General features: G+C 39.8%; 1 protein-coding gene across 2 annotated transcripts in view; it reads right to left on the bottom strand.

The window, feature by feature from the left end:
* Positions 1–419: 419 nt before the first annotated feature.
* The window catches only part of kcnb2b (potassium voltage-gated channel subfamily B member 2b), a 79,180-nt gene continuing 64,046 nt past the window's right edge, over positions 420–15,553 (bottom strand). For both annotated transcript variants that reach the window (XM_008307619.3, XM_025054470.1), the window contains one exon: positions 420–7,604. In XM_008307619.3, coding sequence (XP_008305841.1) covers positions 5,634–7,604 — 1,971 coding nt within the window. In that variant the 3' untranslated portion in view covers positions 420–5,633. The remainder of the gene's footprint in view (positions 7,605–15,553) is intronic.

Here is a 15,553-nt window from a genome sequence, read left to right as displayed (position 1 = left end):
TGTAGCCCAATCAAACACACGTATCTTAATACCGCAGTGTTAAAAGATACTCAACATTTCTTCAATTTCTTTCTCTGTTTTTGCTGTGTTGGTTGAGTCATATAGTTTTTTTTCTCTCTTGAAGCTTGGTAAAAATCTTGCCTTCCCTAGTGTCCAACGCAGAACTTTCTATGAGCTGACTTTCTTGACTATCTTGATAGGACTTTTAGCAAATGCTGGCTAATCATCAAATTTCTTTATTTACAACCTCGAATTATCTTTCAAGTATTTTATAGCTTTTTTAAAAATATTTTGCTTAACTTTCAATTTCTAAACATTGTTTTATCTTATCTTTTACCATATTTGTTTTGGTGTTATAACTGGTGTTATTGCTACTCATTTTTTGTTTTAAAACATCACAAATTATTTTCCCCACGGAAAATACTTTACATGTTACGTCTTCTCTTTGTGAGAGTACTTTGTTTATATTATGGATCACTTTTGGTGGCGGTTCACAAGAGAAAAGTGGAGATCCATTAATTGCATCTAATGGAATGGGATACATTTCCCTCAACTGATAAATCATTTATCATCCACTCATGCCAGATTGCTGCAATGTCTGCACTTTCAACTATGACTGTACATCTCATACTCCCTTGCAGCAAATGCAGCATCATGTTTAATTAATGCTATGTAGAGATGATTAATAAGCGTGTATGTAATGATCTAATCTAATGTTGGAAAAAAGTAGCCATGCTCAAGTAATGAGATTGTTTGTGGAGCAGAGAGCACAAACCACAAGCTCACACACATGACATAAGTTATATACACATTTATTTGTTATTCTGCATATGCTAGTAGATGTAATGGGGAACAATGCAGAAATGTCGACATACATGTACCATAACAAAGTGTTCTGTGGTCACATAATTGTTCAGACAACTACATGCATACGAAGATGTCGCTTTGTACAGAAACAGTCTGTAGCTCAGAGTGTGTCTCATGATAATGTTCTCTGACGCTGAACAGAGAAACTCAAACAACTCAAAAATGTAAGAAGCAGAATACACAGAGACACAAAGAAAGGAAAAATACAGCTTCATGTGTTACTTCAGGGAGCAAGGATTCATAAGCACACAAGTGACACGGAAAATACCAATTCTCTCAGAGAAAATAAATACACAACTTTTCCACTCAGTGTTTGCACAGTATCACAGGTGATAATGTCATTGTGAGAGAATAAGACGGCGCACGGTTCTTTCACTGTCAGCTCACTGGATTAATTGCAGGATGCACACAAACGTCATCCCAAGAGGATGTAGCCCATCAATCAAAATCCCGAGTTTCTCTCGCCGAGCTGTCAAAATGAAGGATTAATCAAGGGCAACATGGAGACATGACAGATACAAACAATAGATGAGAGAACAGAAATGAATGCATAGGTACAGACAAGTAGTGACCCTGCATCATTATGCTTTGCAGTGTACAATAGAGGGATCCATCATGTTACAAAGACCACTCAATGAACTCTCAGAGGATTCTCCCGTTACTGACTCCAATGATGTGGGCCTGGGCAGACAGCAGAAAACACAGACTCAAGCAAAAGTGCACCGTAACAGATGTGAAATGATCGTTTGGGACTATTTTTCTTCTCACAGTGTTTCTTTATATCTTCCCGGCTTATCACCGTGCCCGGGGGCATGCTATGGGGGTCAGAGTGTCAGAAGCGGCAGGAACTGGAGCACAGAATTGTCAGTATAGAAATAATCGGATGGATGAGTTAAGTGACAGTTGGGATCTCTAACTGTCTGGGTCAATTTAGTTTCATTCACCAATCTCCCACTGTCAACAAACTCCATTTCCAGACAGTTGCTGCTGTTCACTGAATTTTTCTGTCATACGTAGCTAACAAAGCTTTATCAGTTAAATATATGTATATAAATGTGTATATTTACAGAATACATACATATATACCTACATACACATACATTGGGCCTGTCAAAATTAACATTTGGGGATTTTAGCTAAACATTTTGAATGCATTTTTACACATTTAAAACGATGCACAACACTTCTGCAACGCTTTACAAAAATATGGCTTCAAAGACATTTAGAGACCAAACCTCTGTCCAGATCTGTCCCCTTTCAAAAAATTCTCACACAATTTTGTATGATCATCAAAATTCAAGTACAATATAAAGCTAACTTGTAGTTGTTATTAATCAGTGAACTTACTTTTCTGGAAATGGAGTTTTTGTTTCTGGGTTTTGAACCCACCCTTCACTTGTGCCCCTTCCTGCCTCACTGATGACTGATGGCCATGGATACTGGATGTGGTACACAGATTGCCCAGGAGGAGGGAGAAATATTGCCTCTCCTGAATCCGGGAGCCAAGACAATGGACATAAATTTGACAACATCACCGTTCAAAAAGTACAGAAGTTACTGGTTGACATTAGCTGTTAAAGAAAAAAGGAAAACAACAAATCTATCCAATCAGAACATCAGAGAGTTATAGAAAACCTGAGAACTCAACAACATTATTTGTATCTATTACATAAAGACCTGATTTCTCCTATAAAATTAGAATTTTCTGTACAGTGCTATATGAACAAAGCAAAATGACTCGCTACCTTTTCATAAACAGCATCGTTATGAAAAGGCACGCTTCATTTCAACCACCGTATGGCAGGAAATTGTGGTCGTGCTCTATTTTGGTTTAGAAAAAATAGAATCATTCTCAACATTAAGTCACAAAAAACATAAACTCCATTGTGTGTGGCCATTGAAGTTAGATTATCTGCATCACCGATATGTGTTAGACCTATGTGTATATCTAACCGCAATAAAAAAAGGCCCAAAGTGGTCAATTTGGATTCCTACTTCCACAGATAATCAAATTTGAAATCCAGATATATGTGGCATTCAGGTACATGATGCCAGCAAAATGAATCAGAAAAAAAAACCAAAAAGAATAAATATCAATTGAATTTCTTTCTTAGATTCCGGTGGTTGTAATACTGTTTTGTCTTATATTACAGATATAACATTTGAAAAATACAAGTAATTTCTGCCTGTACACTTACAAATTCCCATAGACATAAAATAAAGTGCCACAATTCTTGGCCTGCATAGATTGCAGTATGCGGTATTGCACATTCCACACCTCTCTGTGAGAAAAAAAAGACAATTGTAATAATAATAGTATTAAGAAAAAAAAGAAAAGAAAAGAAAAGTGTCTTGTCAGTACCGTTCAGGGTCGTGGAGCTTTGGCAGAAAAACTACATATTTACTCCAGGTGTCATGCTGAAACGAGAAACAAAGAAAACAGCTTCCAGAAACCGAACAGAAGTTGAAGACAACGTAAAACAAATCATTGTTCAGTCAGAGAGAGAAACGAAAGCTTAATAAGTGATGAGCCAAAAAACTGTTTGGCTTTGATGTTACTGAAAAAAAGGTTTGTAAAAAAATCAAGAAAACACAATAAATTACTAAAATAATAAACGCCTTAAACTTCAGTCAGCAGGATAAAATTGCAGTAGTATGAATCCAATGACAACAGGGGGCTGAGGGTTTTATATATATATATATAAATATATATATATATATTTGTTTGACAATGAACACAATGCAGGTATAGAAACCATAAGAAAAAGAAACATCACTGCTTTCATTGTTTACTGATGGTAAACACTGTTGGTACTGTATACTGATATTAGTGTATATGTAATTACACTAAAATAGATAAACTCTTGTCAGTGTGCTTGATTTGGTCCGTTGACATCACAAGAAATGTTGTATTGTTGTGGTAGTTTTGTCCTTTGGAGTTACCAACGCAGCTACTTGTAGTGTAAAGCGTATTTTGTACGTGTTTTCACGGTTTGTTCTACTGTGCTGAATTCTTAAATTGTGTGAACTTGTGTACCAAGTCTTGTAAACCTAAAGCATATTCCCATTCTAGAGCTACTTAATCTACGTGGTATTTATAAAACGTATAGTAGGTATATATTCGCTGTTGGAGTGAGTAGATAAGGTTTACTTCTGTTCTGCTGAGTAGAATAAAAAGGCTCAACAGGGAGGGAAACATGTTGAACCGTGATTTAACTTCTGAAATAGATAATAAATATTTCTAGTGTTCTGATACTTCCTGTCCTCGCTGGTCACACCCTTTTTTTGGGAAATGCATGTTTTTGCATTCACCCATGTTTATAATTTGAAGAATGTGGCAGTTTTTAACACACTGAGCTCTTGTTTAATATGACAAAAATATCTTTCAGTAGAAAGAAAGTCAAGGTTTGGTCCAAGACAGGCCTAGTTGTCCTACCTACTTAGGTTCGTATTTGTTTACTGTTGCACTGCCAAGCTCGCACAAAACATTCTTACAAATGCCTTGCAACATGAGGTTTTCTAATGAGACACCACAGTCTATTACTAACCCATATATTGTGAAGAAGATCATTAGGTGTTTATACAGACAGCACCTGTGCCTCTAAATATAACCAACTTTAGGCCAGGACCCCCCAAAACCCTTTTTTGTCAATACATTAAAATGTGTTACTCAGCATTTAGAACAAAGTAGGAGATTCTAGACTGTTACTAACACTGGTTACTGCGATTACTTCAATACCGGTGAAGTCAGAATAATATTACAGGCATCTGACCGGGCTATTAAAAAACACTAGCTTTGACTATAGGCAAGTGTCTCACAACAAACTACTTCATGTTGCGTAGCATCTGTAATGATATTTTAAGTATCTTCCAAGACAAAATCATGGCCAAACAGTTAGCCTTTTCTGTTAAGCTAGTATGTTGATCAAGAGTTGTGTTTGTAGGACAGGCTAATAATAAACAAAGTTTGTATTTTTGTCTTACTGACGACACTATCACATTAAAAACAGGGCTGCGTGTGTTCAAAACAGCCACCTTTCTCCATTGATATATATCTGAAACTTCAACAACTCATCAAGTAATTCAACAACAACAAAAAATGTAAAAGCAATAATGTCAACATTACAGATTTCATATAGCAGTTTCACACAAAAAAGAAAAAAATAACATTATAGGGTCATCATGGGAACACTTTGCATTTCCACAAAAGGTAATGATATGTTTTTTCTTATAAGTCGCTACGATGCAACGTCGTTATGAGGGCTCTCTGTTCAACCCCTCCTCTCTTCCCTTTTTTCACATTGCAAATAGTTGTACCTTCAGTATTAGGTTTCCTTTACCGTCCTGTGCATTGTCATTGCCATAGTTGTCTTAGTATTTACAGGGGAGCGCTTTCAGTAAACTAAGCACCGTAAAATATCTTGTCTTTTTTTTAAATGCATGCTTTTTACAGATAAGTCCCTCTGTGCATTTCTCCTTTTAATCTAAAAAAGGAGACTGTCAGTATGTACACTGTGAGGACCACCATGTCTGCAGTAGATGATAAATTCCTTCTGTTTTTTGTAGAGTCCACTGCTAGTTTCAGAGTCTCTCTTGCATTTGCACAAAAATTGTGCCTTTTCCTTTTTCCGCAGTACACAAGAACACAAGTAAAAGGGTCTTGTCATGCCATGCAAAAATATCTTTCACTGCACCTTTGAGCTGCTGTCCCGCACACTGGGTTGAGGTTTGAGTGGGTCTCTTGTCCCTAATGGCTTCCCCTATTGTCACATGCTGGTTTCACAGGTGGGAGATAGGCTGCCCTCCCCGGGCATCAGGTGGATGTCGGATGTAAACATGTGGTTCTCTGCTTTGTGTCCACTTTGGTTGCTGTCAGATTTCACTTCCTCTCCGGCTTCAGCTACTCCTTGGTTGCAATTTTGTGCTGCTGTTTTGGGTGACAGTGGTGCACCTGCGGCTCCAGCCATGTCCATCAGATGTTTCTCCTCGTGGTTCTCCCCAGATGGATCTTCATCTCCAGGTGGAGTGTCCACCACCAGCCTTTTAGGGGACAAGGGGCAGGTTTCCTCTTTTGAGATGGGGAGGAGCTCTTCTGAGCTGGCAATGAGCGAAGACATCTCTCCCTCTGGCGACTCCTCCAAAATGCTGGAGCTGATGTCTCCATGAGAGGTAGTGCTTGGCGGTGTTAGCGGGCCTTCAGCAGAGGTTCTGGAATAGTTGACCTTCAACCCCTTTATTTTGAGTGGGTTATTCCCTCTTGGAGAACTCTGAATGTTCTCCACAGCACTGATGAAGCTCTCCCCTTCGTCTACATGGAGCTCCGCTTCATCACCTGTGTTGACAGATTCGTAGAGGCCATTCTTTTGTTTGATGCGAGGAGACCTCGAGTTATTGTTGCTGAAAAATGGTGGTGCCCTGGGGTGTCTTATCTGACATGGACCTGCATGTTCCTCACCTGAGTTGTAGCCCTGTTTTGTAAGACCTGCTGAGGAACTGGCAAACTTGTGTGGTGAGGACAATTTAACTTCCTTCATTTCCAGCTCTACCTCCTCGTTTAACGTGTATTCAGGATTGTGAGACTTCTTTGGGGAGCCAGGGGCTGTCATGGTTGTGCTCAGGGTGCTCATGGAGCTCGTAGTGTTCAGGTTAGTGAAGGACTGTGACTTGGTCATTTGGTTGTACATCTCCTCCAGTTTCCGGACATTTAGGTGCTGCGGGGTTCTGCTCATCCTCTGTGGACTTCCAGTTGTGGTGATGGTTATACGTTGAGGAGAACCTTGGGGCAGGGACTCTGGGTTTCTTTTGTCAGGGGATTTGAGATTGAGTTCAGAGGTTGCGTGCCTGGTTGAGCCACTCCAGCGGTTTGGTGACAGGTGGTTATCAAGGTTGTGTTTGTCATCTCCTTTCTCCACCACCACGTCCATCAGCTCCATACTGCGAGCAAAGGCATCCTTGAGGTTCATTGACACTATGCTGCCGTTCCTCTTCGCTCTCTCCAACGCCTCCCTCCTCTTGATGGCTTTCTCCTGCCTCTTCTGCTCTTTATAGAACTCAGAGAAATTGTTCACAATAATAGGGATGGGCAAAGCAATTACCAGCACTCCTGCAATACAACACAGCCCCCCCACAATCTTTCCAAGTAAAGTCTGTGGGTAAATGTCCCCATAGCCAACTGTGGTCATGGTTATGGTTGCCCACCAGAAAGAAGCAGGGATACTGGTGAATTTGGTAGCATCTTCGTCCTTTTCAGCAAAGAAAACTAAGCTGGAAAATATCATAATGCCCATGGCAAGAAAGAGAATAAGAAGTCCCAGTTCGTTGTAGCTCCTCCTCAGGGTAAACCCTAGAGACTGGAGGCCTGTTGAGTGCCTGGCTAACTTCAGAATCCTCAATATTCTCATGATCCTGAAGATCTGCACCACTCGGCGCACGTTCTGAAATTGCAGCACACTCTTGTTGGACTCCGTCAGGAAGATGGTGACGTAGTAAGGAAGGATAGCCAGCAGGTCGATGACATTCAGCGGGCCTTTGAAGAACTTCCACTTATTAGGAGAGGAGAGGAATCGCAGGACGTACTCCATGGTGAACCAGGCAATACACACGGCCTCCACGTGGGCGAGCTTCGGGTTGTCATTGACCTGGCCGAACTCGTCTATGACTTGGAGCTCTGGTAAAGTGTTGAGAGACAGAGCGATGGTGGAGAGGACGATGAAGAGGATTGAGATGATGGCGAGAATCTGCAAAGAAAGCACAGGAGAAAAAAAGTAATTAGGACACAAAATGATACATTCATTATTTTTGATTTACATTTACCAGAGGAACCATTGAGAACTGACTGGAGCCATAAAGGTGTTTACAGCACAGCCTACTTGTTAATCTAATACTGTTTAGATGGTCTTTAAAGGAAATAATATTCTTGTTTCATATATTGAAAACCAAATATATTAATCTGTATAAAGTTGCCAAATATTAAACATGGGCATGGACCTCTGCTAGAACTCTGTTTTGGAAATATTGCACAGAACTGCACTTTCATATGATCCTCTCCATAATTGATAAAAAGATTTTGGCTCCACCTGTTGGCATCAGTCTAAAACTCCATCCGACTGTTTTGAATTACAACACTGTGCATTATCATTGTATAAAACGAGTGCAGAAAAGTTTCTGGGAACTTTGGTTTGTTCTTGAATTGATCCTGTTATTGTATCTTGTGCCTCCTCTTCAAAAAGGGCCAAGGGTAAGAACATCCTGCATAATCCTGTGAGGTGAGCACCGCATGCGGCTCTCTTTCAACTCCAGCTCTGTACCTTGACCAGGAATTGACTGACATTAACAGATTAAATCTGTCCTCAGATGTTCTCACACTCATTTAGAAAACGGGTGTTTGAACGAGCGCTACGCCCTGCAGGAAACGGTGATGTGTGGTTGAGAAGAAGTCACGTATTTTTTTAAGGTCAATATTTAACTTTGCTGGTCTAACAGGAAACGTTTTACATTCTGGCACATGATCTATGCCTCAGTATTCCTCAAACAGCATTGCTGCGTGTTTGTGTCAGGATCTGGTGTGGATCTCAACTCAGTGCTGCTGTCATTGTTTTGTGGCAATTTGAATGCGGCTGGTGAATTCTTCTTGTTCTGTGCCAACATAAACAACAAAATCCCTCTGAAGTCTGTCCTGGATAGCACTGGATTGTTTTCACTGATATTATTTGTTATTTGTGATGGACTCACAAATTAGTATAGTATTTTTAATTCGAATTTAGAATTTACGTCTTACTTGGTTTTGGCAAATCTTATCATAGATATGTAAATGTATGTATGTATGTATGAAATGTATACGCATATATGTGTGTGTGTGTGTGTATGGCAAAAGTTATTCAACCTACAAATTGATTTTGATTGATTATGAACTTGATTCAGAGAACAAAACTTCTGCCTTCAACTATAAGGACTCTGTAAAATATCCTCAGTTACAACTACTGCAGGGGAAGAAAAAAAAAGAAAATCTGCCTTTTGTGCAAAGTCTTTGATGAGCTGAGCGAAACATAAGCTATTAAAATCTCTTGAACAAAGATTGAAGAGTCTCAGTTAAGATTGGGAAAAGAGACATTCAGAATACTAATCACAGAGATCATTAAGCTTCAGAGCAGACTGATTATCCTGCACAAATTTATACAGCGCAGTCCTGATCGACACACTCCTCCATTTCCTTAAATTAGACTATATCACACTAGCAAGAAGGAATTTGCGTCGTGTGTAGGTCAGACACTGTGGAGAAAAGTCAAATGAGAGTTACAAAAGTCTCTCAGATAATTCATCTTTTTGCAGCTTAACCCGTCAGGAGCCGTCATTGTTCGTAGGCTGTCCGTCATAGGGGCCTCATACACAGACAAACAAACATCCTTTGTCACAGTCAAACCAGCGGTCAGTTTAAAATGAACAACTTAACATTGCACATATGTGTACTGTAGGAGGAAACCGGAATACCAAGATAGAATCCGACCCAAACACGAGGAGAACATGCAAACTCCATGTAGAAAAATTATTTGTTCAGCCTCAATCCATTTATATTCTTGTTATTCTGATCATTGCTCCACCGTGTGGCCCTGTATGGAACTTTATGCCTCTGCTTAATAAGGCAGACTGTTCAGGCCTGGTTCCTGGCTCAGACTGGAGTCACCGTCAGGACACCCTGTGTCTGCATACCCTTCAACTTTTTGGCCCGCTCTCCTCAGTCTCTGTCTGTGTCCAGTCTTGCCTGACACTTTGGCATCAGGTCAACTCAGAATAGAGCAAATCAGTGGAAAGTATAAGATAATTATTTTGCTTCACCTACTGGCCAACTCGTGCGCAGCTGATAGTTGGTCTGCATTAAGGGTTTATAGTGAAGCATGCGGTACAAAAGGTAAGTAATTCTTTAGATGTCCACCGCTCTTTATTTAGATTTCACACTCGCTGCCTCAGAGAGACAGTTAATCTTCCTCTGTTCCACACTTTAAAGCGAGAGAAGCTGCAACAGGAACAGCTGGCTAAACGGAACCCACACACAGACAGAGGGAGAGAAAGAATGATCCACACCCATGTCGTCTCTCCTTCCAGCACACGTGCCCAGCAAATGGCATCTGATGATGACTGAGAGGACGAGCAATTCTGTGGTGTTTCACATTGACCTCCTGTAATTGAGTGTGAGTTGTGAAATAGATCAATTACTTGGACACTGTCCTCTCTGTCCCAGTTTGTTGAATTGAAGGACAGTGCTGAACACCTCAAGTGGTGGTTTAAAGAAACGTACTGCACGAAACCCAAAAAACACACTCGGTCAAAACACCCTGATTTTCTGAGCCCCAGCTCAAACCAACAGTGTGATGCTCACACCCTGAAAATGTAAGTAGTTTAAGTTCAATGTACTTTCTTTATGAACTGTAAACTACACTTGAAGTTTTTGGCTGTCGTTTTTTCAAAGCATTATGGAAAAAAAAAACCAAGTAACTTTGTTCAGACCTAGAAGGAAAGTGATGCTTACAGAGCAGGAGAAGACGGAGACGGTGATCAAAAGTTTTCAAGTGTCAACGACTTGAGTGTAGATTATTGTCAAGACGTTCAAAGAGATTCACACAGCACAGAACAAAACAAGCTGAGGTAGAAAACAAAAAAAGGACTATTAATAATGTATTTGTGTTACATTATGTTGGCTTTCAAAATGAAGGTTTAGTGTGTTCAAAAATGTACTTGAGTGCATTGAGTGGTGCTGGTTATGGCTCTTGCCTTACAGCCTGAAGGTCACAGATTTGAGCCCAAGCTGTAACTGTTTGTTTTTCTGTATGGAGATGGCATGTTGTTAATGGTTACTTCCCACAACCCACAAACAGTGAGAGGAAGCTAAAACTCCGAGCCACATCTGCCTCCCCACTAGATGACAGTAATAATGACATTTTTTCCCTTGAGGTTGATTTGTTTTTAAATGTATTGGTATAGCTGTTTGTCCACCGAAATATTTAATGACTAATTGAAGAAAGAGGGAAAAAATCTACTTGCTCATTGCAGTGCTGCATGATACAGTGTTTACATCAGACACAAACAATTACTTTTAGGTTTTTTTTATGTTTCTTCTCCTCTCTTTTGTTGCTGCATCATGGACAGTTGACTTGACACAGGTCATGGTTAGGTCACATGGCTGGCTTCTTTTTGGGAGTTCACATAATGATAATGTTTGAAATACCTTTTTTGTCTTGGCTATTCTGACATGGGGCATTTTTTTACAAAATGTTCTGAGAATCAAATAACCTTTTTTTTCACATTATGAAACGCAATATGGAAATCAATGGCACAACAAATGTCCTCACTCACAGCAGTCTGCATCCTTGAAGTTAGTGATCATCTTCAGCCGCCTGTCTCCACCACCACCACTCTTAAAATTCTGAACATTGCCTTTCATCTTCCCTCCTCTTCAGTTCCCACAGGAAACAATCATCAGGATGGACTAACTCCTCACTAAACGCCCTGTCACGAGACGTCAACCTTGTGGTCGCTCAGTGACATCCCACTCCCCTCATCACCTTATCTTTGCACATCCACATCATCCCGTTTGTAGGATGGAAGACAACAGTGTTGTGGGTGAGGAAAATAACCTGAACCGCACTAAAAGTCCACCCCCCGCTTAGGGGAGGGTATTGATTGTATGCACATCACATTATGGACAGTGAGCCAGGCCCAGCTTTAGCCCCTATTGATCTGCAAGCTCTTATGGTCCATAATCCACCTCAGAAGATTCTCGCTGGCGTACACCTTTCCTCACTTGTCTCATCAATTTGTTTGAATGAAAAAGTGAGCAATTCCTCGGTTTTCCTGCAATCAATCCAGGCGATTATAGCTATGGTCATATGTATTGATTTGTATACTTGTACTTGTATAAATTTTTCTCCTGACATTGAGTCACTCTAGCAACTAAATTATGCTCTAATCTGCATACAAACCTTAATGGGATTTTGCTTCATCAGTCATCGTGGCATTAATAGCAGTAGAAAAAGTTTCAGATGATCCAAAGATGACAAAGTTCCACCCTAAAAAATGCATAAAAAACCTCTTACTGAGCCATTAACAGCATCTTATGGTGACAGCGCAAACATAGCATTGTTAGGAAACCTGGCTGAGACATTGTAGGGAAGATTTATACAGCATGACTTATACTTGAGTACGTTTACTGTTAGAGAGACTCAACATTAATCATCAAAGGAGAAGAGACACAATCCCCCACGGTGCTGTCAAAAATCTACAGCCTGAGTGCCTCTCTCTGTGGCCACTTTCCAAAAACCTCACTTATTGAGATACTTGGTGGCATCCACCGTCGTGTCCCAAAGAAACTCCAGTCTGATGGAGCGCCACGGCCGTTATGACGCCAGCTCAAATTCTAAAGTCATTAGTCTGAATCCAAGACGAATTAGATAATAAAACACAGGATAAAATGAAACTAATTCCACCGGCGCCTGTAACTGTGACAGTCAGTTTAGTAATTGAAGTTCCAAATCCCAGATTTCTGCATCAAATTCACTCTGCTGTCCGGGTATTTTTTTTTTTACACTTCCTCTGGCGCTTAGAGAAGAATAATGACAGGCTACTACGACAGGAAAAACAACTGAGCCGTTCATACATTTGACAGGTTAAGGTGCGTAAATAGAATGGACGTGATGCATTTGTCTTAAAATGCTGCAGCATCAGCCGCTGTACTGCAGTGTCATCAGACAGTGAGACTATATAATACAAAATACAATATGTCTCTCTCTCCCCTCTGCAGACCTTGTTATGACGAGAGCTTCCAGCTCAGTAGACTCTGTATAAAACTTATTCCAAGAACATTTTATTATTTTACTGTGTTTGAGTGAAGAGTTTAAGACTCCCTGGATTATTACGTGACTAGGAACAGTACTTTTGTTTTTCATGCTCGATGGTGATGCTGCAAGGTGGTGCTAGACACCAGGGTCTGAACCAAGTGCGGGGGGGGGGGGGGGGGGTATCTAAAAATATCTACTAATGTCATTAAAACTCAAATGTCAAGGACATTAACTCTCATAAAAATATAAAATAAAAGTTAAAAAAAAATCTGCCTATTGTTTTCTGTTAAACTTTTCTGTTAAAGATGGCTAAAAAAACAATGATTTTATTAAAGGTTATTCACAATTTGAGGCTAAGAAGAGTTAGCCAAAACCATGGCATAAATACCAAAAAGTTTGGTTAAAATTAAAGGCTTATCCAAAGACACTGTTGTTGTAATTTTGGAATAACAACATGTTATCGAGGTTAGCAAAACAAATAGTTAGCCAAGAACATAACATCAGTCACTCTATTAAATATATCATGCTGACAAATATTGAGTTTTTAGACCAAATAGTAAAACGTAGAAAAAAATTACAATATCTAACTGGCTAAAATACAGCTAAGAAAGCTAAATGTAGCCAATATAGAAAAGAGTTCCAGAGTTTAAATGATCCAAACGGCCACAAACATATTTTACGAGGACCAAATAAAGTTCATTTCCTACTCTGGCACAAAGTTAGTGAGAGTGACCATAAATCCAACTCAATGCCTATTAGCTATAAGCCCTGACCCCTGCTGGTTTGCTAGAGTTTTTTTTGTGATGTGACGCCACAGGAGATAATAATGTGGCAGAATTCAAAGAACATTTGTTGGCCCGTGTCCCTACATCACCTCTGTTTTTTTTTTTTTTGCACTCATTCCACACTTTGTTCTCCGCAGAGTTGCTCTGCAGTAAATTCTCTGATCTCCAAATTTCACTGTGTTAACTTCTCCTGCTGTTCTTGTAAACACATTGTTCATGTGCTCATCGCCTTCCCACTCAAATCCCTTCCACTCCCGTCCAGGCTTCATTTATAGTGATGTTTGTTTGTGTTCTCTGTTTTTTGCACAACCAGGGAGCAGAAACTGGATAATATGAAATATTTATAGCGTGCGTTGTGTTCATTCAGCAGACTCCGGCAGTTGCTCAGAACACGGATGTATTTGTTATCAGCATGCGTCGCTGTTTACGCCAGATGCAAATACCAAAGGGAGAAAACCAAGAGAATGAGCAGGAACGTCCTCTGTTGGTGTTTGTTCCACTGACACATTACCACAGTTCTGTTGTTACAGCAGGATAAATATGAGTAACAATGAAAGGACAGGAAGGAACATGGGTTGTTGTATGAATATGAAAAACAGCAGCATAAATAATTCTGACTTCATTAATACTGCTGCTGTTTCACTGTTACAATGTGCTGGAGGAGACAGAGCTCACAGACTAAAGGGATTTCAGGATAGTGACACTTGCCTGAGTGGGTGGCATATGCTTTACATTATATCACAAGGTCCCGATATATAACATTTCCCAATATTCACAAAGATGTACCTGGATTACTGAGAGGCAGTAAATACAAAAAAAAAAAACAACCCAAAAATGTAAATTCAGTCTTTGGACAGACCGGGTTCACATTGGTCCTTTGTAAATAGAGAAGAAGAAAAAAAAGGTGTGAAAAGTTCAGCAAAAATCAATGAAATGCACTCAATGTCCTCAACTTTCCACCCAGTAACATAAACAAGAGCTGGATGCTGAAACGTCCGGCTGAAATCACGGTTGTTAACCACTCGCTGCAGGAAAGAACAGAGAGATTTCACTGCTTTTGTTTATAACAATATGTCTGTGTTTTGACAGAAGTTAAACAAACATTGAATTTCAATTTCTAGCTGAAACAAAAACTAAACAAATACACAAATGCAATCACCTAAGTAATTACAAACGTCCGGTGCTGCTTTGTCTGACGTCCTGATAATTGTGTGTTTTTTATGAACAATGCTGGAAAGTACAACAGCACTGCCTGAGCAAACTATAGGAATATTTCCTAAAAATATATACATATATTTAACAGTATTATCAACTCTTATGCAAACAAAGATCAAAATCCTACTTTTGTTGGACTTGATGTGCTGTAAATATGTCAAATTTAGATTTCGAACCTTGTGTTTTATCTGCAGGGAAGTTTAATCCTGAGCCATAACCCAACAAATTTGATCATATTTTTAGTCGTTGCTGTGAAAAGGGGCGATTTTACATCATAAGTGACCAAAGCCATTTGTGAGCTTAACCTTGAAATACGTTTTGCGTCTCCTCTTCACAATCAGGCGTATTGACGACTTTATTTAAAGCTCAGCGAGGATCCTTCAGCTCTCCATGACTGAAACAGATACTTACTGCTGGGTCCATCCTCCTGAATATCCTGTAACACAACCTTCTATGTCTGCTATCATGTTTCTACACCAGTATAGACCTCAGGACCAACACGACTGCAGCGCAACAGTACTTCATCAGCGTATTCGAAAAAAAAAAAAGATACCCCACTGTGTGGTGATGCTATTTCTGTGGGCGACTCAGCAGTTTTCATGAATTACGTGTTGGATGTAGAAGTGGTTTCCTACTGAGACCGAGCCTCTTTTCTGGAAGGACATTGAGGAAAGTCAAACTCAAAACAATTGAACACAGCCAGTTTAGCTAACCTTTTAGATAACGTCCAGTTCAGTGTCCGGACGTCATCGCATTTAAATGTTTTTCACCTTTAACAAACATTTAATCAGGCCAATCTTCTTTGCGCTCTTTATCTGGCCCGCTTCGTCCTTCCTCTCTAATCTGCTCATCATTGCT

This window comes from Cynoglossus semilaevis, chromosome 3, assembly GCF_000523025.1.
Source record: "Cynoglossus semilaevis isolate Cse_v1.0 chromosome 3, Cse_v1.0, whole genome shotgun sequence".
NCBI classification, from domain to species: Eukaryota; Metazoa; Chordata; class Actinopteri; order Pleuronectiformes; family Cynoglossidae; genus Cynoglossus; species Cynoglossus semilaevis.
The sequence above is the reverse complement of the archived record's forward strand: the minus strand, read 5'-3'. Positions and strand labels throughout refer to the sequence as shown.